Source organism: Sceloporus undulatus, chromosome 6 (genome assembly GCF_019175285.1).
Source record: "Sceloporus undulatus isolate JIND9_A2432 ecotype Alabama chromosome 6, SceUnd_v1.1, whole genome shotgun sequence".
Lineage (NCBI taxonomy): Eukaryota > Metazoa > Chordata > Lepidosauria > Squamata > Phrynosomatidae > Sceloporus > Sceloporus undulatus.
Window position 1 is genome coordinate 126650715 of NC_056527.1, and position 21274 is coordinate 126671988.

General features: G+C 44.2%; 3 protein-coding genes across 5 annotated transcripts in view; 2 read left to right on the plus strand and 1 right to left on the minus strand.

Moving 5' to 3' along the window:
* Nucleotides 1–3682: 3682 nt before the first annotated feature.
* Nucleotides 3683–11535, minus strand: BAG4 (BAG cochaperone 4). The gene is made up of 5 exons (XM_042476897.1): nt 11310–11535; nt 9613–9714; nt 7628–7882; nt 6698–6973; nt 3683–5073 (listed from the first exon to the last, which is right to left on the minus strand). The coding sequence occupies exons 1-5, from the start codon at nt 11481–11483 to the stop codon at nt 4576–4578; spliced, it is 1305 nt and encodes a 434-aa protein (XP_042332831.1). The 5' UTR covers nt 11484–11535; the 3' UTR covers nt 3683–4575.
* Nucleotides 11536–13451: 1916 nt separating this feature from the next.
* LSM1 (LSM1 homolog, mRNA degradation associated) lies at nt 13452–17027 on the plus strand. The gene is made up of 4 exons (XM_042471050.1): nt 13452–13597; nt 14937–15005; nt 15330–15445; nt 16521–17027. Exons 1-4 carry the CDS (start codon nt 13552–13554, stop codon nt 16689–16691), a joined length of 402 nt encoding a protein of 133 aa, XP_042326984.1. The 5' UTR covers nt 13452–13551; the 3' UTR covers nt 16692–17027.
* Nucleotides 17028–19962: 2935 nt separating this feature from the next.
* Nucleotides 19963–21274, plus strand: part of LOC121933491 (G protein-coupled receptor kinase 5-like) — a 63999-nt gene continuing 62687 nt past the window's right edge. Inside the window, exons 1-2 of one of the 3 annotated variants that reach the window (XM_042473313.1) lie at nt 19963–20679; nt 20866–20990. In XM_042473313.1, coding sequence (XP_042329247.1) covers nt 20939–20990 — 52 coding nt within the window. In that variant the 5' untranslated portion in view covers nt 19963–20679; nt 20866–20938. The remainder of the gene's footprint in view (nt 20680–20865; nt 20991–21274) is intronic. The other 2 variants (XM_042473315.1, XM_042473314.1) reach the window with 2 other exon arrangements.

The window sequence follows — 21274 nt, forward strand, 5'->3', positions numbered from 1 at the left end:
GTGGTAGAATCCAGAATCGCAATAAACTGCAAGAATGTTAGGAAACAAGGAGAATTCCCCATAGATTTAATGCTAAAGCCTTAATGTCGTTCATCTACTTTGGAATGCTCCATCCTCTGTATTATATCATTACCATTTTGGGTACGACTTATTTGAAGCACTGGAAGAATGTGGATGTCAAAAAACACATTGCTATAATATTCAAACAGTAACTCAGTGCAAACACACATACATGTATCTGTCTGTAAGAATGGTGTGCTTAATCCAAATTAGGGTGTGGCTCATGATAAGATTCATATGAAAATAAAGGCAAATATAAAGGCAAATGAAAGTAATGGTGATCAGAATAGAAACGAAATGGCCCCTTTTTCAGCCGAGGGGCGTCAAGAACAAGGAGAAAACCTAGGACCACGGATCGCCAAAACAGCATAATAGTACGATTGCAGAGATGTGATGTTGTTTTCAAACTGGTGTGTTCTCATTTGCTTCAGCAACACAACTGCTGTGGGACAACAGGCTGTTGTGATAAAGTAAAGTACAGTGGTGCCTCGGGTTACGAAATTAATTCGTTCCGCCATTCCTTTCGTAACCCGAAAATTTCGTAACCCGAAACACTTTTTCCGTTAGCACTGGAAAGCCTATAGCTGCACTTTGCAGCATTTGAATTTCGCGCCGAAATGATTTCGTAACCCGAAAAATATTTCGTAACCCGAAACAGTTTCTGCCAATCCAACTTTTTCGTATCCCGGAAATTTCGTAACCCGATCATTTCGTATCCCGAGGCACCACTGTAACTAAAAACAAAAGGTTAATAATTTTGATTCTCTTGCCTTGTTTGCCTCATTGCTGAGCCCTCACATGTTTTACTGTTGACTAAGTGGTTTGCACAATGGTTTGTTTTCCTAATTCCTGAATACTTTGTGATTGGTGCTGATCTTTATTTTTTCTCTCTCCTAAGTATGAGACAATTGCACATAGATTACTGCAGTAACACCACTTCTAAAAATAGATCTTTTTCTTTCAGTCCAAAGTCCTACAAATGACAGCTACGTTGGACCCGTTTCGATGTGCACACATATAGGAGAGTTAATGGCTAAACTAGATATTATGTATGGCCTAGGGACAAACCTTTTTCCAGGCTTTTTAGTATATACAAACAGAAGATGGCTTGACATAATCCTGTATTTGCGGCACCCAAAAGGGGACAGCAGTCTAAATTTCAACGTTGTGGATCACAAGAATATTATGTTACTGTGGATCTTCCCCATCATTAAAAATCATGTGAAATCATCAGTAGTGCTCCATCATGAAATGGAGTACAGTGGTACCCCGGGTTACGAAATTAATTCGTTCCGCGGTTAATTTCGTAACCCGAAATACCTTCGTAAGCCGAATTCCCATAGGCGCTAATGGAAAAATAGCTCTCTGCTGCCCTCCGGTGGCGGAAAATAGCGCCGCGGTTTTTTCGTAACCCGAAGAAACCTTCGTAAGCCGAAGCAATAAATCCCTATGGGATTTTTTCGTATCCCGAAAAATTCGTAACCCGGCGCATTCGTATCCCGGGGTACCACTGTACTATTTTTAGGAATGATATTTTAAAGGCTAAGGTACATAAAAGTGAGTGAATGTACACAAAACGTTTGTTTCTATGTCACACGAAGATCTCATTCCTTCCATAGTGACTGGACTGAATTGTGCCTGGAGAGGATGGCAAATCGAGAAAGTAAAACTATATGGAAACCTTGGCCATTCCAGAACCTTGGCCTTCAAGTGGTTTACAATTTACTGTGACCTTTAGGTGAATCTATCACAGGGTTTGCTTCCCTCTGAGGTTGAGAGATTGTGACTTGCACAGTCACCCAGTGGGTTTCCATAGCTGAGCAAGGACTCAAACCCTGAGTCATAGTGCAATGCTCAAATGACTACAGCACACTGACTGTCGCTACTGCTATATAGTTATTACACTGATCTTTCCCCGGATACCACTGCAGGAACAAAGGGCTAAGATCACTAACAGATAGCTTTCAAGCACCGTGGCACTCCTATCTGCTTACTTCCAATCCATGTAGTAACCTCACCAGGCAGGGCTTTGAGGCAGAAGTCCAGAGCCCCACTCGCTTAGATTACTCATGAACACTCCCAATGAGGATGACTGGCTGCATTTAGAGAGAAGTGAAATGTGGGTTATGGTAAGGCAGCCCTGAACGAGTGTGGGCATCATGAAGACAATCTAGATTTTTAGACACACTTTTGGGATTTTGCCCTGTGCCATGTAAATAGGAAGCAGCAAGCCTGGAGGGAATTAGGGGCAAATCACCCATGTAGACAAGCCCCAAGACTCCAAAGACCACCGCTGGAATCCCTGTTCAGTAAAAGAAACATCCTGGATCCTCTTGGGGAAGTCGCGCTCTCTCAGCCTCAGAGGAAAGCAATGGCAAACCTCCTCTGAACACGTCTTGCCAAATAAACCCTGTGATAAGTTTGCCTTAAGAGTTGCTGTAAGTAAGAAACAATTTGGAGGCGCACAACCACCAGCACTGCCAGAGTTTGGGGACAAATATGGGTTTTTTGCTCAGTGAAATTCAATGAAAACCATAAACATCTCTTGCAGCAAGTGCTGGCCTGTATTTGAACCAGTGCCTCCACCCTAAAACCTTCATTTACATGGTTTAAGAAGATCATCAAACAATGTGCAGATTTCATGCCTATTCTTTGCCCTGTCACACAGTGTTACCATCAGGGTGCTATTGCATGAATGGTGCCTGTTGTTAATGCCAACTAGCAATCAGTGGCATCCATTCATTCTCGAAATCTCCCTCATGGCTTCCAGACCAATCACAAGCCACTTTTTAGCATTCCTGTTGCTCTTGGATCATTAGAATGAAGGTTATAAGTCACACGCTTGCACAATCTTTCTGCTCGGAAGGTTGAATATAGTTGTAAATGGAACCCTTGTAATATCCTGGACTGATGCCACCTGTTACAAAAAAATGTCAGATGTTTTATGTAACACACAGGCACTCTCTCAAATCACCCAACACACTATTAAATAAGTTTAACCATTAGTTCACATGAATTATTGGACTGTTACTAGCACAGGTCTATGCAGTTGTAGCTATGTGCAGCATTCATTTTCAGAAAAATGAGCACCATTTTATGTATACCGTGCTTTGTTATAACAAACTTTTACTTTTTATTGTATTGTAATTGTTGGTTTTATGTGTTTTCTTTTTAATTGCTTGCATTTTAATATGCTGTACCATGCCTTGAGGAGACATAGGAAATGAATTATTATCTGAACAATTCTCTTTGACTTAACTCCAGCTGTAATTTTATGTTTCATCCAAGATTTAACTTCTAGAGATTTTAAATAATGATTACAACTCCTAGGCTGCATCTGCAGCGCAGAAATAATCCAGTTTCACACCACTTTAACTGCCATGGCACAGAGTTTCTTTGCATTGAGCCGTGGCGATTGAAGCAGTGTCAACTGGATCATTTCTGCACTGTAGATGCAGCCTTAGTAATTCATTAGAAACCGATTTTCAACCCAGTAATTCTCAAAAGAAACAAATTGGGACAATTTCTGCATAACACAGACTAGTCTTTTAATGCCCAATTCATCGTTTTAATGATCAGATACACTGGTGCTGTTATATGAAATCTTTTTGCAACACGTGGATATTTTAAAACTCAGAGGGATTTATTTCTTGCTTTTGGGAACAAGGATCACTTTGTGAGGAGCTGACGATTAACAATAGCAGCCTTATCTATCCCACTACAGATCAGTAGTCACACAGATTGAAGTGGAATACAAAAAACTGCAACATATGAAGTGACATCCCTATGAAGAGCATATGTCCTCAAATACCCCATAACGTATCCATCCATTACTTGCAAGCTGCAGTAGTCAAACATTGCCTGGACCCCTTTTGGCTATTTAATAAAAAGCAGTGAGAATGATAACTGCATGGTATAACAAGGGAGGGAAATACCATGAAATATATACTGGCTTTGATTGCACTACTGATTGATTTATCAGTATAGCTATACTTCAACAGAATGTGACCTAAAAGATTCAAAATACTACACAATTTCTATGACAAAAAGGGATAAAGCGCTAAGTAATACACAAGAGAAGCATCGAAGGAGATTGTAGTCCTGGGTTTACTGGCACAATATTGCAGTTGAAATGTCTTCACACCATATGTTCAAAAGGTCACTCTGCTGTTGAAGTCCTTGGTGCTTCAAGAAATCTCTTTCATGATGCAAATGCTGGTATCAAAATGTCCTTTTACCCAATGCTTTTACTCCCAGAGCTAGTGAAACATGCAGATGTCCGTGGAGGTTACTACAGCTTCAAATAATCAGGGGTCAGAATTTCATCCCTTCCTCTACATTCATTGGTAGATTCAACAAAGTCTTTGGGTCTGACATCTTCATTCAATCATATTCAACTTACCATGTGATAACTGAAAATCAAAATGCAAGTCCCCACTTATTGCTCTGGATGGTCAAAGAAAACTAGAGATCTTTGAGCATGTCAGGACTGGGCTTCAGGACTACTGCTCACATTTAAAGCCCCTTCCTTTCCAGTTCTTCCAGTGTTGCCTGGATTCTGTGCACAGCCTCTTTTCTTGCTTGGCGTACATTCTCCTGACCACCTGTCTCTATAGAGTCCAGCTCCAACAACTTTTTGGTCAACATTTCTTCCAGCAACCAGTAGTCCTTGTCTGTCTTTTTCCCAACAAATTCATCTACCTCTTCCTCCAGCTGTTCAACTCCCTCCATAACTTGCATAACTTTGTATATTCCTGGCTGCACATCCATTGTCTCTAATGAAGGCTGCATGCTGGGGTTAGAACCTTGTCCATGGTCAACCACAGATTGTTTCCTATGTACATTCTCATACAGCTGTGGCTGTGCACTATATTGCACTTTGGGGTTGGACGCAGATGGCTTAGTATCAAGTGGAACAGACTTGTAATCATTCATGGTGCCAGAAGGCAAGTGATTGGCTTCAGGATAGTAATTGTGCTGGTTGGTTCCTTGCTCCAGCTGATTATACGACTCCTAAAGGAGAAAAGAGATTTCAACATGGTGTCCAACAGACCCATTACCCCCCATCCTGTGTCAAAGCTGCTGTGTAAGCAGACCACTAGGCGGACAATACTGCCAGACAGCCTCTCTGTTCATTGGTACTGTCTGCATGCTCAAGATGTCAGTGCAAAAAGGTCTAGATGTTCAAAGTCACTCAAGACTGGTCCTGCACTATGCACACTGTCAGAATGACATCATAATGTACCATGATTCACTAAGGTGAATGCCAGGTGACCTTCTCCATAAAGCTTACAGCCCAAAAGCAGTTCCACAGGAAGAATAATATAAGTGTCACAGATGTTTGCTACTCTGCGGAAACATGCTTGCTGCCTGAGCCAACAATGTTATATGGACTCTGAAAAAAGCACAAGTGCCTATGTCAGACACATCTATAGAAACAGAAGAGGAATACAAAATGTTGATTGTACCTGCATATCCTACAAAACAAAACACGTGAGAAGAACTACAAGCCCTTTCCAGGAAGTCCAGGGCATGGGACATAGACTAATACAAGGTAACATATAAACTTGAACATAGGTGTCATTTAAGGTAGAAATCCTTCTTGGGGCTTCCAAGCTCAGGACAAGCAGATAAAGGAAATTATTTCATAAGTAGCCAGCTATTGCTTGGCTTTAGCTTTCACTGGAGCCAGATCAACAGTATTGAAGCTTAGAGGGCAGACAATGGTTAAGTCCTCCAGCACTCTCTCTAAGCAAAGAATACCAGAACTTTAGAAATTCAAATTAAAGATATTTATAGGTATAATTTACCTATTTAAAAGTATGGAAACAATGTATTGTTTCAGCAGATAAAGAATCCTTTTAAGTCTACTAAAATAGCTATTTTTCTCAAACCGCATTATCTATTATTTTTCTTTTTAAAATATTTTTTTCACAAAGCTTTATCGAGTGATAACTATCACCGAAACAGCAATTTATATTTTGCTTCCCAGACTTAAAACTAAACATGGATAATTTAATATCCAAATATATCTGACCAACTTTGTTCTGCTATACGTCTACAAGTTCTTTTCCAGGACAATTACTGCTTTAGGAATGCCCAGCCTTTTCATCTGTCATAATTACATTGTATGAGCCTTGACCCGAGGATGTTACTGGCCCAAGGAAAATTAAAGACTAGGTTTTCAGCTACTGGCTTCATCAGTCATAATGGTAGTAGTGACAAGCTTTAACAGCACACACCCTTCGACCGCAGACATCCTTGCTGATCACTGTAATCTCCACCCTCTTTTCAATATTATGTTTAACTCTTGGTATCAAAGGATCATAATTAACCTTAGCAAAATTATTAACCTCTTAGTATCCATGGGGGTTCCAGACCCCCTCTCCCGGAGATGCCAAAAACCATAGGACCTCAAGTCCTGTTGTTTTTAATGGCAGCACACATGTACATGCAACACCATTAGGGCCAATGGGGATTGCCATCTATAGATGCTCAAATCCGCAGTTGGGCTATACATGGATTTTTAAGCATCTACAGAACAATTATAGAATGCTTCTATAGAAGGGAGACAGAAGGGAGCTAAGCAACCTGAGAACTGCAGTCAGAACATGTCCTAGCACAGCTCAAAATGTACCTTTGGGTTATTATTTGGCGGAAGCAAATTAGATGTCCCACCAGGAGGCCATGGCGGAGGAGATTCTGCAATGTATCTATTCACATTTCCTGTTGAGGCAGTGGACCAGCCATACGGAGGTTGCACTCCGTAAGCTCCAGGTGGTCTCCAAGTCATATCCTGTTGTCTTGGCTGGGAAGGTGGTGGCGGAGGTGGTGGCAGTGGAGGCGGTCTCTGCTGTGGAATGCTGTGATTGCAATCACCATATGTATACGGTGGCACTGGAAATCCTTGCGTCTGCAGGGAAAAGAAAAACAGACATGGTTTCTTCTTTGTTCAGCCAAGAAAAACATACCAATTAATGAAATATTAACCATGCTTCCAGATGGTGGGCTCCTAGTGCTGGCAATCACTGCTTTTCTAGTGGAACCTAGGTGAAATTCTTACTGACTATCCATGATGGGCATCTCACTGTGAACCATCATCCCAATGAATATGACAGAACCGAGCGTAAAGTATTGTCCCCTCTCCTTTCCCAACCACTTCTCCCAGCATTCCAAAACTGTTGCTGACTAACATAATTTTAGCACCTTGGGGTATCTGGGGGGGGGGGGGGTTGTTTATTTTTTAACCTTCCCCAAAACACATGTAAGTGCCCTTCAGCTTTACCTCTGAGCAAACATGATTATGATGAGTTGAGGAAAAAAAATCACGAGGAGATTTTCTGATCAGTTTCAGAGCCATGCCAAGAAGACTAGCCTGTTTGCTTTTTTAAAAAGTCAAACTCAGACTGACTGGGCAGGGCATTTTCACAGTCAGGTTAAAAAACATGAAAAAATCGGTTAAATTCTCATTCTGATCCACTCCTGACATTTGAGTATCTAGTTCCAGGATATGCCTAATCAGCTCAGCTATTAGGAAACGTGTTACTTGTGCACATTAGACACTTACCTGTTGTGGAGGGTATCCTGGTACTTGTCTCCTTACCGCTGAACCTTCAGCTGGGCAGTCTGGTGGAGGATAATTCCAGTTGAAAGCTGGTGGTGGAGATCTATATCTGCTATGGGACTCTGTGGAGTAAGGGGCATGAGGATGTCCTGAGGAATAGTATGTGTTTGACTGTGGAAGATTGGGATATGGTGGCCCTGTCCCAGAAGCTGAGTATGGAGTACCATAAACACCATTAGTATAGGAAGGATCAATTCTCTGGAAAACAAAAAGAGAGATTAGACAACTCTGATTACACAGAATCAAAGGTATTACATCTCAGGAGGTCAGATTAGTTAGGCTTTCATTTCATGGTTCAATATCCTTCTCAGGTTAGTAGGCAGAGCCTCAAGAGATGCTGCTAAGCTTTCCTGAATCATGCAGCTTGTCAATTAAGGCTAACCCAGAAAGCTGCAAGGTCTTGCTGTCCTACAATCATACTTCTGTGCAGGATTTGTTGCTTCACTCCAGAGGACGTTCTTAATGCCGAGTCACAAGGTAATAAACCTATGCTGGCAATTTACACTTTAAGCCCAGAAGCTAGTTTCCTCTTCCTCCACTCCTAGCATATAAAAGTGAAACAGCTTCACAGCAAAATGCTTAAATATTCAGAGAAGGCCCTCTAGCGATAACAAATAGAAGTACAGGTTCAGTTTCCCTCATCTGAAATGCTTGGACTAGAAATGTTTTAAATTTTGGATATTTTGAGATTTTTGAATATTTGCCAGCTTCTGCCTTACAAACAAACAGCCAGGAGTGCCACCACAACCTAGAAAGTGAAAGAAGATGGCTCGAGGGCTCCCCAGAGATATCCTGTACTGCAATCAGGTCCCTTATATAAAAGGAAATGGTGTAGTATTTGCAGGCTGCAGAAACACAGCTAGAAAGAACAACTTGGATTTCAGCCTGCTCATAGGTGTGCAGACTGCTATTGCTATTTACGCCGCTCTTCCCTGGGTCCTATCACCCAGCAGCTTCTCGTGCCACCAAACTCCTTCTATCTTCCCTTGCTAACCACCCTAATCATTGGCAAGTTCACTGTATTTTTCAAGCATTTTTAAATAGCAAGCTTTTGGAATCTCCTCATATGCCTCTCTCCAAATGTCTCTCCTCTTGTGCCTCCCTGCAGCCTGCAAATACCATGACATTTTATTTCATATAATGGACCTGATTCCTCTACAGGAGATCTGTGAGGAGCCCTCCAGTCACCCCCAAGAATGTGGAAAATCCGGAAATAACAAAAACATTATGCTTTTACCTGAGAGAACACCTCTCTAGGAATCTCTGGGTCCTCCCCTGCAACTCTGTGGTCAACATCTGCCAAACATTAGCCACAGACTTGCACTGGAGGAGCTACAAATGCCTAGTGGAGTGTTCTCTCTAGGAATCTCTAGGTCAGTGGTTCTCAACCTTCCTAATGCTGCGGCCCACAGGTTGAGAACCGCAAAGGGGTTGTGACCCACAGGTTGGGAACTGCTGCACTAGAGTATTATAGATTATGGCACCAACCCTGGGTCTTAGGCGACCCCTGTGAAAGGGTCGTTCAACCCCCAAAGGGGATGTGACCCACAGGTTGAGAACTACTGCTCTAGGTCCTTCAGTGCAACTTTTGGTTAAAGTGGATCATAGAGTTGTTCTGGAGGACCTAGATATTCCTAGAGAGAACATATTAATAAAATCTGTGAATAATCAATTCTGCAAAAGTCCAAATGTAGAGGAACAAGTGTATTTCACAGCCAGGATTACATCAAAATACTGTACTTTGCATGATATACAGCTGGGCGGGGGGGGGGGGGAACCTGTCAGTTATATTTGTGTTATGACTACCACCTGTTTACATGGGGTACTTTTACAGTACTTTCAACACCAGGACACCATACACACCATCACAAAGCAAATTATTCCATAAGGGGCCACTCCACAGGCAAAACGGAACCCACTTATTCTACCTGGTGCTGGAGCTCTGGTCCAACCGGGTATGGGCTCGAATAGGCCATTCTAGGAGACGAATTCCAGTAGTGAGAGCCGTAAGCAGGGTAAGGAGGATGCTCCTAAGGAAGGCAAGAAAACATTTACTTCGTCAAACGATTAAACACAATCCTTGAAAATGTCTGGAACAGTGGTACCCAAACTGTAACCTTTAAGGGATTTTGGACTCCAACTCCCAGAATCCCGAGCTATTGGCCAACGTGGCTGAGGCTTTTGGGAGCTGAAGTCCAAAATGTCTTAAAGGGCACAGTTTGGGGCCCAGTGGTCTAAAATATCACTCTTCTACTTGATCTTACATAGGTAACCTCAGGAAACTGCAGATATATATAGCTGTAAGAGGGCCAATGCTGTACTTCCAAACCCCGACAACAGAGTGAAGTCGAAGGCTTTCATGGCCGGCATCCATAGTTTTTTGTGGGTTTTGGGGGTTATGTGGCCATGTTCTAGCAGAGTTTCTTTCTGGCGTTTTGCCATCATCTGTGGCTGGCATCTTCAGAGAGTGCTTTGCCTGGAAAAAGTGGGTGTATATATATTGTGAATGCAGGAGTGATCTGCATGTGTCTTGTTCTGTGTTGATGGCTGGCCTCAGCCTGGGAGGCTAATGCAAAAGAGGATTAATGTCTGCTAATTGGTGGTTCCCCATTTGCATTTGCTGAGGCCTTATTTTGCTGTTCCTCAGGAGGAACTGGTAGCCAAATTTTGTTCACTTTAAGGGTTTCTTCTTTCTGGTTGAAATTGTCCAGGTGTTTGTGGATCTCAATGACTTCCCTGTGCATCCATGGAAGTGGTTGGCATGGGCCAGAACTTCAGTGTTTTCAAACAGTATTTTATGCCCAGGACGGTTTGCGGCATGTTCTGCTACTGCCAGCCACAGATGCTGGCGAAACGTCAGGAAGGAAAATCTTCTCGAACACGGCCACATGGCCCCAAAAACCCACAAAAAACATGGATGCATATAAAGTACAATAAAATAAAAGAGAGTGACGTTAGTTACAGACATTCACAGTTAGACCTGATGGAACTGTCTTTTTCACTCCCTGCCGGGTCTGATGATGACAGTTGGAGCAGAGGGAGGGAGGGAGGGAGGGCTTTTCTTCTTGAGGCAAGAATATCATTTTTATTCATTTTAGTTTAATTCAAGAGAAGAATTGGTGGACAGAGAGACCGAAGTCACAGTAAACGGGGAGAGGAACTAGGTAGGGAAGGCCCAATGGAAGAGATCCGTCTTAAGAGCCTTCTTAAAGGCTGTAAGAGTAGAAATGTGGCGGATCTCCTTTGGCAGGTCATGCCATTCTGATCCAAAACACACTGCAGGAATAATCCGGTTTGAAACCGCTTTGCTCAGTGCTAGGGAACCCTGGGAAGTGTAGTTCTCTCTCTCTCTCTCTCTGGCAGAGAAAGGCTAAACGTCTCACAGAACTACAGTTCCCAGAATTCCCTAGCACTAAGCCAGGGCAGTTAAAGCGGTTTCAAACCGGATTATTTCGGCAGTGTGTTCGTGTGGACTGCCGCTCTCTGCCAACCCTGAGAATGACAGTCTTGTTTGGATGCATATTCAGTAGCCAGACTCTGCGGGGAGTCCTGAAAAGCCTCGACGTCATCAACCGACGCTGACGTCATCATCCGTCGCCCGCGCGGCAGAGGACGTGGCCGTTACCTGGGAGCCGCTTCGAGTCGGCCTCTCCGCTCCTCCTCCTCCGCCGCCATGGCGGGGACACCTGCGAACTTCTCCGCCCCACGGAGGCGGGGGAGGCGGCGGCGGTGGCTCCGGCTCCGGCCGGACCCGCTCCACTTCCGTCCCGTGTAACAGTCGCCTCAGAGCCGCCGCCATTACGAGCGGCTCCTGTCTAGCTTCCACTTCCCCGCCCACCCTGTGAAGGCCAGTGCGCCTGCGCGGTCTGAGTAAGATGCAGACTACAGAGTCGCCTCCGACCAATCACCGCCGCCCTCGCGCGCTCCGACCAATCGCTGCCACGCTTCCAGAGCACTGCTCGACCAATCGCCGCCGCGCTTCTAAAGCACTGTTCTAACTAAGGCTACAACCAATCAGCGCCCCGATTAGCGCCAAGAGTGCTGTCCCAGCCAATCACCGCCGCCGCCACGCCCCCCTCTTCTCCCCCTCCCTCCTGATCTACAAAATATAGCGGCCCGCTTCCTTCGCGTCATGTAATGTTTGACCATCTATGGAATTCCCGGATGTAGAGCGTTCCACCACCATTTGATTTGAGAAGACCGAGTCAGCTGACCCTGTAGTTAAGGGGAGGGGCTTGTCCGGTGACGTCACGGAGAATCTACCCAATCAGCGGAGGGTGAAACTGGAGGCACTCTTAAAGAGCTGGAAAGAAAAAGGATTGAAATCTGGATGCATCCGCACTGTAGAATTAACCCAGTTTGACACCACTTCAACTGCCATAGCTCAGTGCTATGGAATCTTGGAATTTGCAGCTTCTCTGTTAGGGAGCTCAGATGCCACAACAGATCAATATGTATTTTGTCAAATCGTTTTAGCGAAGATCCTAAAATGCAAAGATACACAACTGAGCACAAAAGTTAGACTCACACAAGCCGTTGTGTTATTACCTATTACTCTGTGTGAATGTGAGACCTGGGCAGTTAAGAAAGGAGATAGGAAGACAATCCACCCATTTGAGATCATGTGGCGAAGGAGAAGGGCGCTGAGGGTCCCACGGACGGCCAAAAGGACAAAGAAATGGGTCCTAGAGCAGATTGTGTCAGCCAAGATGATAAGACTTAGGCTGCTGTACCTGGGACACATGAGAACAAATAGATAGTAATGTTAGGAAAGGTGGAGGGAAGGAGAAAGAGAGGAAGACCACATGCGAATAGATAATGGAACCTATTGAGGAGGTTCATGGGTCTCCAGGACGTAAGCAGGCCAATGGAGGACAGAAGGCCTTGCAGATGTCTCATCCATAGGGTCTCTGTGAGTCGAGATCGACTCTAAGGCATTTAACAACAAAGAGAAAGCTTCCCATAGTGGAGAGGAGAAGGGCCAAAAGTGGGCCACCGATGTGGGTTTTGTTCTTTCTGGCTCTGTGGCCATGTTCTAGAAAGAAGACTTTATTCCTGACGAGAGAATAAACCAGAGAAGATGCCAAAGCCACAGATGCTGGCGAAACGTCAGGAACTCTTCTAGAACATGGCCACAGAGCCCAAAAACCCTATGGATGCCAGCCATTAAAGCCTTCAACATTTTCGGGCCATTTCCATGCCAGTGTGTGGCGTAAGTGGTTTGTGGAGACCAGGGTTCGGATCCCAGCTCGGCCCTGAAACCCACTGTGTGACCCACTGAGATCTACTAAGATGCTCATGGGCCGACGCCTTGCGGCATTTAACCTAGCCCTAGAAGCCCTAAATGCAGCAATATGAACCTGTCGTGCCTCCCTCCAAGTCACACTCTCTCGGCTTCAAGGGAAGAAGGCCATAGCAAAGCCAAGAAAACCCCTTCCTTCATAGGGTTGCCATGAGTCAGAAAGTTACGGCACACAACAACAACAACAACAAAATGGCATCTTGGCATTTGCAGTTTAAAGGAGACACAGAAGTAGGCCTCAAGGTCCAAAACACACTGCAGAAATAACCCAGTTTGAAACCGCTTTAACTGCCCAGGGGGATTCTGTGAAGTGTAGTTTTGTGAGACATTGAGCCTTCTCTGCCAGAAAGAGAGAGCACTGTGGTGCCACACAAAAAACTACACTTCCCAGGATTCCCTAGCACTGAGCCAGGGCAGTTAAAGCGGTTTGGAAGCGGAACATTCTTGCAGTGGAGACGCAGTGCTGTCGGTGGCTATTTAAGGCCGGGCCTGAAAGGAGCCTCCTCTTCCGGAAAAGAGAAGGCGGAGGAGGAAGGCTGGCTCCCTTCCTCCCAGGCGGAGTACCATGAATTACATGCCGGGCACCGCGAGCCTCATCCAAGACATAGACAGTGAGTAGGCCTCCCTCCTTAGGCTGCATCCGCACTGGGGGAATAACTCGGTTTGATACCGCTTTAGCTCTTATCTGGCTCAAAGGCCCACAGCAAACTCCAGCTCCCAGAATCCCATAGCCTTTGAGCCAGGAAACAGTTAAAGCGGTGCCAAACCGGGTTATTTATCCACTGTGGATGCAGCAGCCAGGTTCCAAACACACCTAAGCCACTTCCAGACCTGGGAATCCTGGGAAGTGTAGTATTATTGTGCCCCCTTTGATAGAAGAGGCTCAGTGCCTCCTGAAACTACACTTCCCAGCATCCCTTGGAATTGAGCCAGGACAGGAGGGCACTCCAACTGGAGCATCCCTGCTGCAGTGTGTTTTGGACCTTTAACTCTGGGGTGGGAGTCACACACTCTCAGCCTCAAAGGATGGCCATGGCAAACCCCCCTCTGAACAAAGAGGTCCTCCTTTTCCAGGACACTTTGCAGGGACCTGTCCTCCTTGGCTAGGTCACCCTGCCTTTGGAGGAGTCACACTCTCTCAGCCTCAAAGGATGGCCATGGCAAACCCACCTCTGAATATGGTCACAATAAGGTGTCCTCCTTTTCCAGGACATGCCCTACCTTCCAGCCTGTTGTCCAGTAGTAACCCCAAAAGGGTTTGACTCCCAGCTCTCTGACAGAGAAGGCTCGACGCCTCGTGAAACTACACTTCCCAGAATCCCCTAGCATTGAGCCAGGGCGGTTCAAGCAGTCTCCAGCTGGATCATTCCTGCAGTGTGTTTTGGACCTACGACTCCGGAGACTTGGGTTCAAATCCCCTCTCGGCCATGGAAGCCCAGGAGACAACCTTGGGCGAGTCATGCTCTCTCAGCCATGGTAAAGGCCCTCTGCACAGCGTGACCAGAGGTCCTCCTTTTCCAGGACATGCCCTATACCTTCCAGCCTGCTGTCCACCGTCAGAACAGAATTTGAGGGAAACAAGAGTGGTTCCCAATAGGCAAAGGGGTCAGGCAAGGCTGCATCCTATCCCTTTATTTGTATATGCTGAAAACATTATAAGAAAAGCAGAATTAGAATCAGAGAAAGGAGGGATGAAAATAGGAAGGTCAAAGACGAAAGTGCAAAGGCAGGTCTGATTCTGAACGTAAAGAAAACAAAAATAATGACCACAGAATAAATACACAAATTCAATCTAGAGGACAAGGAAATTGAAATAGTTATCTCATCCATAGGGTTGTCATAAGTCGAAACCGATTCAAGGGCAGCTAACAACAACAATGTGCTGAATTATAAGAAGCAGAACGCATTGGTTATTATTCTAATTACTCTTTTATCTTTCTTTCCCTTCAGAGAAACATTTAGTCCTCCTCCGAGATGGCAGGACGCTAATTGGATATTTACGAAGCATCGATCAATTTGGTAAGCCACCCCAAACTTACCTTGCTTTTGGGGGCGGGCAGAGCCTTTGCAAAGCTACCTGTAACTATGCCCAGCGATCCAAAGAAAGGTAATGTGATTGGGAGGGGTGAGAAGGGCCTATGGGCTTTGCATTCGTAGCTGTAGGAGTCGCTGCCAATGGACTACATGGAGGAATGGGCAAATTATGACCCTATAGATGTTGCCAGATTGCAACCCCCATGCAGAAAAGGCAACCAGAATGCTCAAGGGGGCTGTATGCACTTCACTTCCAGTTGCCACATATTTCAGTTTTTCTGTGCTCTTCTCTCTTCCAAAATTCTTCAGCTAATTTGGTGTTGCACCAAACCGTGGAGCGCATTCATGTGGGGAAAAAGTATGGGGATATCCCACGCGGCATCTTTGTGGTGAGAGGCGAGAACGTCGTGCTCCTCGGGGAGATTGTAAGTCAGCACTTCCCGCTTCCTAAACATGCTGAAATCTATTGACTTGGCATTTTGACTCAGTGGGTGGTGGTATCTACATTCTCTTCTATTCGCTGACAAAATCTAGTCCTACCCAAAAGTAAGTCTGCAATGTAGGCTGTGTATCATCATGTCTAAGTCTAGAAATTTTAGTCAAAAAATCAACCCCAAAACCTGGATCAACTTATCTGTGGGTCAGTGTAAGTACTGTACTGTCAGTTGTATCAAAAAATAAACCACACTCTCAGAACATCCATTAGAGCAGTGGTGGTGAACCTTTTAGAGACTGAGTGCCCAAACTACAACCCAAACCCCACTTATTTATCACAAAGTGCCGCATCTCTCTGGCTTTCTAGTGACAAACTGTAGTGAACTCTGTGTTGCGACGATGGTACATATGCCCACAGAGAGGGCTCTGAGTGGCATGTGTGCCATAGGTTCGCCACCACTGCATTAGAGTATGCAGAGACCAGATTTACAACAACTTCCCACAGAGCGTTCACTGCCATAGCCCCCAAACTGTGGAATGGCTTGCCGGAGGAGATCCATTTTATTACCACCTTAGATGCCTTTAAGATGGCACTTAAGACGGATCTCTTCCAGCAAGCCTACTCACCCAATCTGTTATAAGAGGTTAAAAAAAATGCTCCACCTCCGTCTGTAATTGTATGTATTTTAGATTATGATTTAGTTAATGTATTGTATTAAGAGTAATGTCACTGTTTTATCGAATGTATTTTATATGGCACTGCTGTTTTTATTGCTGTAATGTTGTTTTTACTGCTGTAATCCCGCCTCGATCTGCAGGGAGAGGCGGGAAATATACCAGTAAATAAATAAATAAATAAATAAATTATTATTATTATTATTATTATTATTATTGTCTGTCTACTCCACAATTCTGGGGTTTCAGGATCCAATTTTCATACACCCTCCTTGACTCACCATAAGCCACACCAACCCCAAAATCATAACCAGCAGTAGTTGGAAATCTACTGGATGAATGGATTGAGCAATTTTTATATTGAATTTGAGCCTTCCTTTCCTATTGCAGGACCTGGAAAAGGAAAGCGACACCCCTTTGCAGCAAGTCTCAATAGAGGAGATTCTGGAAATACAACGGGTAGAGCAGCAAACCAAGCAGGAGTCAGAGAAGCTAAAAGTACAAGCGCTGAAGGAGCGGGGACTCTCCATCCCACGGGCTGATACTCTAGATGAGTACTAAACCTCACATCGGGACAGTTTGGCTGCCTGCAAGCAGTCTTCGCTTTGAAGGAGTTTTGTACTTTGTGGGATGGACTACTTCTTTATTTTGTTTTATTTTATTTTATCTTTTTTTCCATTGCTGAATACAATTTAATCATGATGTATTGTTTTTCTCAGAGCAACACCCTTGGTTTCCAAAGACCCTAAAAATGACGGTGTTCTCATGTAAAGAGTGCTGACCTGGGACAAAAAATTTTTAAGTTGAACTTTTTTTTGTTATGCCTATTTAATGGAGGGAGGAAGTGGAAGAATAACCCTCCTTGGCTCATCATGTGAATAAAAGCTGACTCTTGAACACTGGTGTTGTTGAGGGTGGAACTGCTTTTGAGATTTCTACTTGCCTCTTCAATGACTGAGTGCTTTTCTTTAAGTGTAAGGCAGCAGGATGGGGGATGCATCAAGAAAATGGAGTGGAAACCTTTGTCTCTATCAGTGGGAGAAGTTAATCTCTTCAAACAGGGTGACAGAGTAAATTTTGAAATGCAGGGGCAATCCCCTGAGACTAAATCCCATAGGAAATTTTAAAATATTGGCAACTGCATTGATCTATATCAGGAGTATGAGAAGGTTTTGCACCACACACCAGCAGCTTGTAGCTTTAAGAATTCTAAATTATATTTAATTATACTGTTTTGATAAATAAGTATATCAAAACTATTGGTTTTGAAACTTGCATATTAATTGTAACAAGCTACTTTTAGGACTTTGGAATTATAACTGTATCTAATTTTTAAAAACTGTCCTAAATTCTCTGCTTCCATGGGTGGATATGTCTCTGCTTGCCTGAAGCCATAGTAAGTGCTTTCATAATGCTATGTGTTTTTATTCCATGGATAAACTGTTTCAGCTAATGCACTTGCAAACTGTCAGAGCTGGATCTGATCTACATCTCACTCTGCTGTTTATAAATAAGCTGAAATAGGTAAGAGAGGATAGTCCAAGCCATGTATTCTCTATGGCTATGTACGGATGTGAGAGCTGGATAGTGAAAAAAGGTGATAGAAAATCAATACATTTGAGGTGTGGTGCTGGAGAAGAGTGCTGAGGATGCTTTGGATGACCAAATGTCTAGAACAGATCAAGCCTGGGAGCCAGAATGACTAAACTGAGGCTGTCGTACTTTGGCCACATCACGAGGAAAAATGAATCATTAGAAAAGGCAATGATGCTAGGAAAGGTGGAAGGCAGTAGGAAGAGCGGAAGACTGCTTGCCAAATGGTTAGACTTGATCAGAGAGGTTACAGACTTGGACCTGCTACGGCTACACAGAGACTTTCAGGACAAGGGGTCTTGGAGATGTCTCATCCACATGAGTCAAAGTCGACTCACGATCAGTTAACAGTCCTCCAGATGTGCTGGAATATCACCGCATGATGAATGTTGCAGACCTCAGCCTCTGGAGGGCACCATATTGACACAAAATGAAACTGGCCATGTTTATGATGGGAGGTGGAGGATTGTGTAGCAAAACAGAAATGTCTCTCTGTGTATGTTTGTGTATGAGAGAGAGAGTCAGGGGAGGACAGGCTGAGGGTCATTTTCAGATTCTGACCTCACAAGGGCTGCACATGATGCTTTTTAAAATTGCAAGTGATGTTTGAGTTGCTTCCGGTCACTTTTTTCCTGGTGGTTTGGGGGGTGTTATGAGGTGGAGCCAGGGTTGTGTAGTGGAATGAATGTTGGACAAGGACACTGCACAATTAGGATTCAAATCCTTGCTTAGCCATGAGAATCTGTCCTCTGAGTTTGAGAGAGTGTGACTTCCCCACTGCAAAGGAGGTCCTCACTGCAAAGGAGGTGTGTGTGTGTATTACACAGGGGTGCAAGGACTACATGGGAGTCTCCCTACACTGTATGTGACCCCTACAATTCCTACTTTTGTGTGGGTCACACATTTTAGATCTTTTCGAGTCTTTCCACGTTTTTGTCCAGGTGAGTTTTGCTCTTTTTTAGCAAACAAAATATATAAGGATACTAACTTTGGGGAGCCGTGTGTGTGTGTGTGTGTGTGTGTGTGTGTGTATCTGAGGACAACAGCAATAATAGGTGTGTGTACTGAGTCAGTAATCCCTGCACATCATATCCACATTTGTCAAGCATGGATTACTCACCCTTCGTAACCTTTACTCACTGTCGCAGTTCTCGAGATTAGTAAAGGGTTGCTTCCCTCACTCCTTCCCATTGGGTTTGCATAGGATTGGAGTCTGTTGGGTTGTAATATCCTTTTGCAGTATTATACTTATGGGTTTGAGCATCTTTGTTTGGTGAGAGGAAATAGGAACAGGCCTGGCATGCAGTTTAAGCTTAGTTATGTTACATTGGGGCCAGTCTTTTGAATTCTGCAAACGGAGGCATGGTGGCAAAATAACACTGGAGTTTATCAGACGGCGGCTAATTTCAGCATTAAAGAGAGATTAAAGCACATTTAACGCATCCCGCAAATAAAGCAAAAATGTTAAGTAATTGCACGAATGATGATCACACACAATTGCGCACATAAAGTGGTCGTGGAAATGCATTGTCGCTGAAATCCCGAAAGTAAAAAGATGCACATTAATGCTTCTTAGTGACTATTTTAATGGCAGGTTTTGCACAACGCTGTGCAGAATCAGATACTCACAGGTCAAAATATAGGAGATTCAAGAAGAAAAAAAGTAGGGCGTGATCAAATAAAAGCTAAAAACACGTCATATAAATATAAAATTCATGCTTCTTTGTCATGCTCAGGATGCTTCAGCATTCCTCCTGGACAGAAGGTTGAAATGAAGGACAGGCCTCTCCAAATGTAGGACATTCCAGGACAAAAAAATGTAGGACATGAGCAAACAAAAGCTAGAAGCACTTCATATAAATGGAAATCCATGCTTCTTTGGCATGATGCTCAGAATGTTTTGGAATTCCTGCTGGACAGAAGACTGGAATGTAGGACAGGTCCGGGAAAAATGCAGTCCCTGGTCGCCCCTATGAGTTTGCATCAGCCAGGATTCGAACTCAGGACCCCAGATCAGAATCAATCCCATAGGTTCCCCCCTTTTTTGCTCTTCCCCCCTTCAAAATCCACCTCCCATTTTAGTGAACTACATTTCCCAGGATGCTCAGGGTGTAGATGATTTCTTTAATGAGAAAGAAAGGAAGAAGAAGGTGGGGAAACTCCTGGAACGTTGCATAATCACTCTTGGAACGTTGAGACATCTGGGGAGGGTGACGTCACGGAGGAGGCTCCGCCCCGATGGAACGTTTGGGGTGCCAACGTTCGGTGGCTGCTGCTGGAGCCAAAAGGGATCCAAAGGGATCCAAAGAGAATCCAGAGAGATTCTGATTAATTTTTTATCTTCTTCTATTTTTTCCCATTGACGATCCAAGGAAAGGGATGAGCTTCTGAGACCTTCTGCTTTGTCTATCCTTGGAAGACTGGAATTGCTGAATTATTTCCTCCCCAGACCAAAGAGAAACTCCCATTTGGGGGCATGGTTTGCTGGGGAAGGGGATCCAAGGTGGGGCTGATCCCCTGTAGGATCCCCTAAAGATCCCCTCCAGCAGCAGCCCCCCCAAGAAACTCCTTTTGCAAGGGCTGCCTTCCTCAAAGGAGGGTCCTTCCCCATAGATTGCATTGCAGGGCTGCCTGCCTCTCTGCTCCCCCCATAAAAGTGGGTTTCTGGGGGGAGAGAAAGTCTTGCCCATATCCACCCCAATTTCTTTGATTTGGGCCAGAGGTGGGTCTGGAGAGCTCTTGGACCCTGAGCCTGGTGGACTCTTGTTGTTATTATTTATTTTTGGAGGGGAGTCTCTTTTTATTGTAAAAGAAAGAAAAGTCTTTTTTTATTATTATCCCCCCCCCAAAAAAGTCTCTTTTTGATTTTGGAAAAAAAGGGGGGATGGGGGAAACAAGCCCCCCTTGAAGAGGATCGGGAAGAAAAGGACTAAGACCACCTTCTCTCCAAGATTTGGTGTATATCTGGATCTATATATTCTTTTGTTTTATCCATATATATATATATATATATATATATATTCCTTTTTTCTTTCTCTATATATATTGTTTTCCCTTTTCTCTCTCTCTCTCTCTCTCTCTATATATATATATATGTGTGTGTATATATAGTTTTTTTCCTTCTTTCTATATATCTGTCTAGATATCTATACTGTATATCTGCTTTTCCCTTCTCCGTCTGGCCCCTGCCGCAGCATCTTCCAAGCTGGAGCACTATGGAGCTGGAGAACATCGTGGCCAACACAGTCTTGCTGAAAGCCAGAGAAGGTAAGACACAGTGGCAGCTCCTGCAAGATTTAATGCGGTCCCATACCGCTTTTTAACTGAGTTTATCACATGGGAGGAAAATCTCTTAATTTCGAATGAAAAGAAAGTGGGGCCAGAACGCATTCACGTGAATTCGCTAGTACAGTGAATGTACGTGAATGCGAATTGCGTTCGAACTGACCTCCCATTGCCCGAAAATAGCATGCCATTGTCCAAATTTGTGTGTGGCGGTCTATCATGCAATAACATTAAACCCCATGATTGTGTTCGGATTGCTGTTGGAT

Coding starts and splice junctions, on each gene's coding strand:
- BAG4 (XM_042476897.1), bottom strand. CDS start 11,483: ATGGCGGCGGCTCTGAGGCGACTGTTACACGGGACGGAAGTGGAGCGG. Junction 9,715..11,309: donor CGACTCGAAGCGGCTCCCAG/GTAACGGCCACG, acceptor TGCCTTCCTTAG/GAGCATCCTCCTTACCCTGC. Junction 7,883..9,612: donor GACCAGAGCTCCAGCACCAG/GTAGAATAAGTG, acceptor TTTGTTTTCCAG/AGAATTGATCCTTCCTATAC.
- LSM1 (XM_042471050.1), top strand. CDS start 13,552: ATGAATTACATGCCGGGCACCGCGAGCCTCATCCAAGACATAGACA. Junction 15,006..15,329: donor ACGAAGCATCGATCAATTTG/GTAAGCCACCCC, acceptor AAAATTCTTCAG/CTAATTTGGTGTTGCACCAA. Junction 15,446..16,520: donor TCGTGCTCCTCGGGGAGATT/GTAAGTCAGCAC, acceptor TTCCTATTGCAG/GACCTGGAAAAGGAAAGCGA.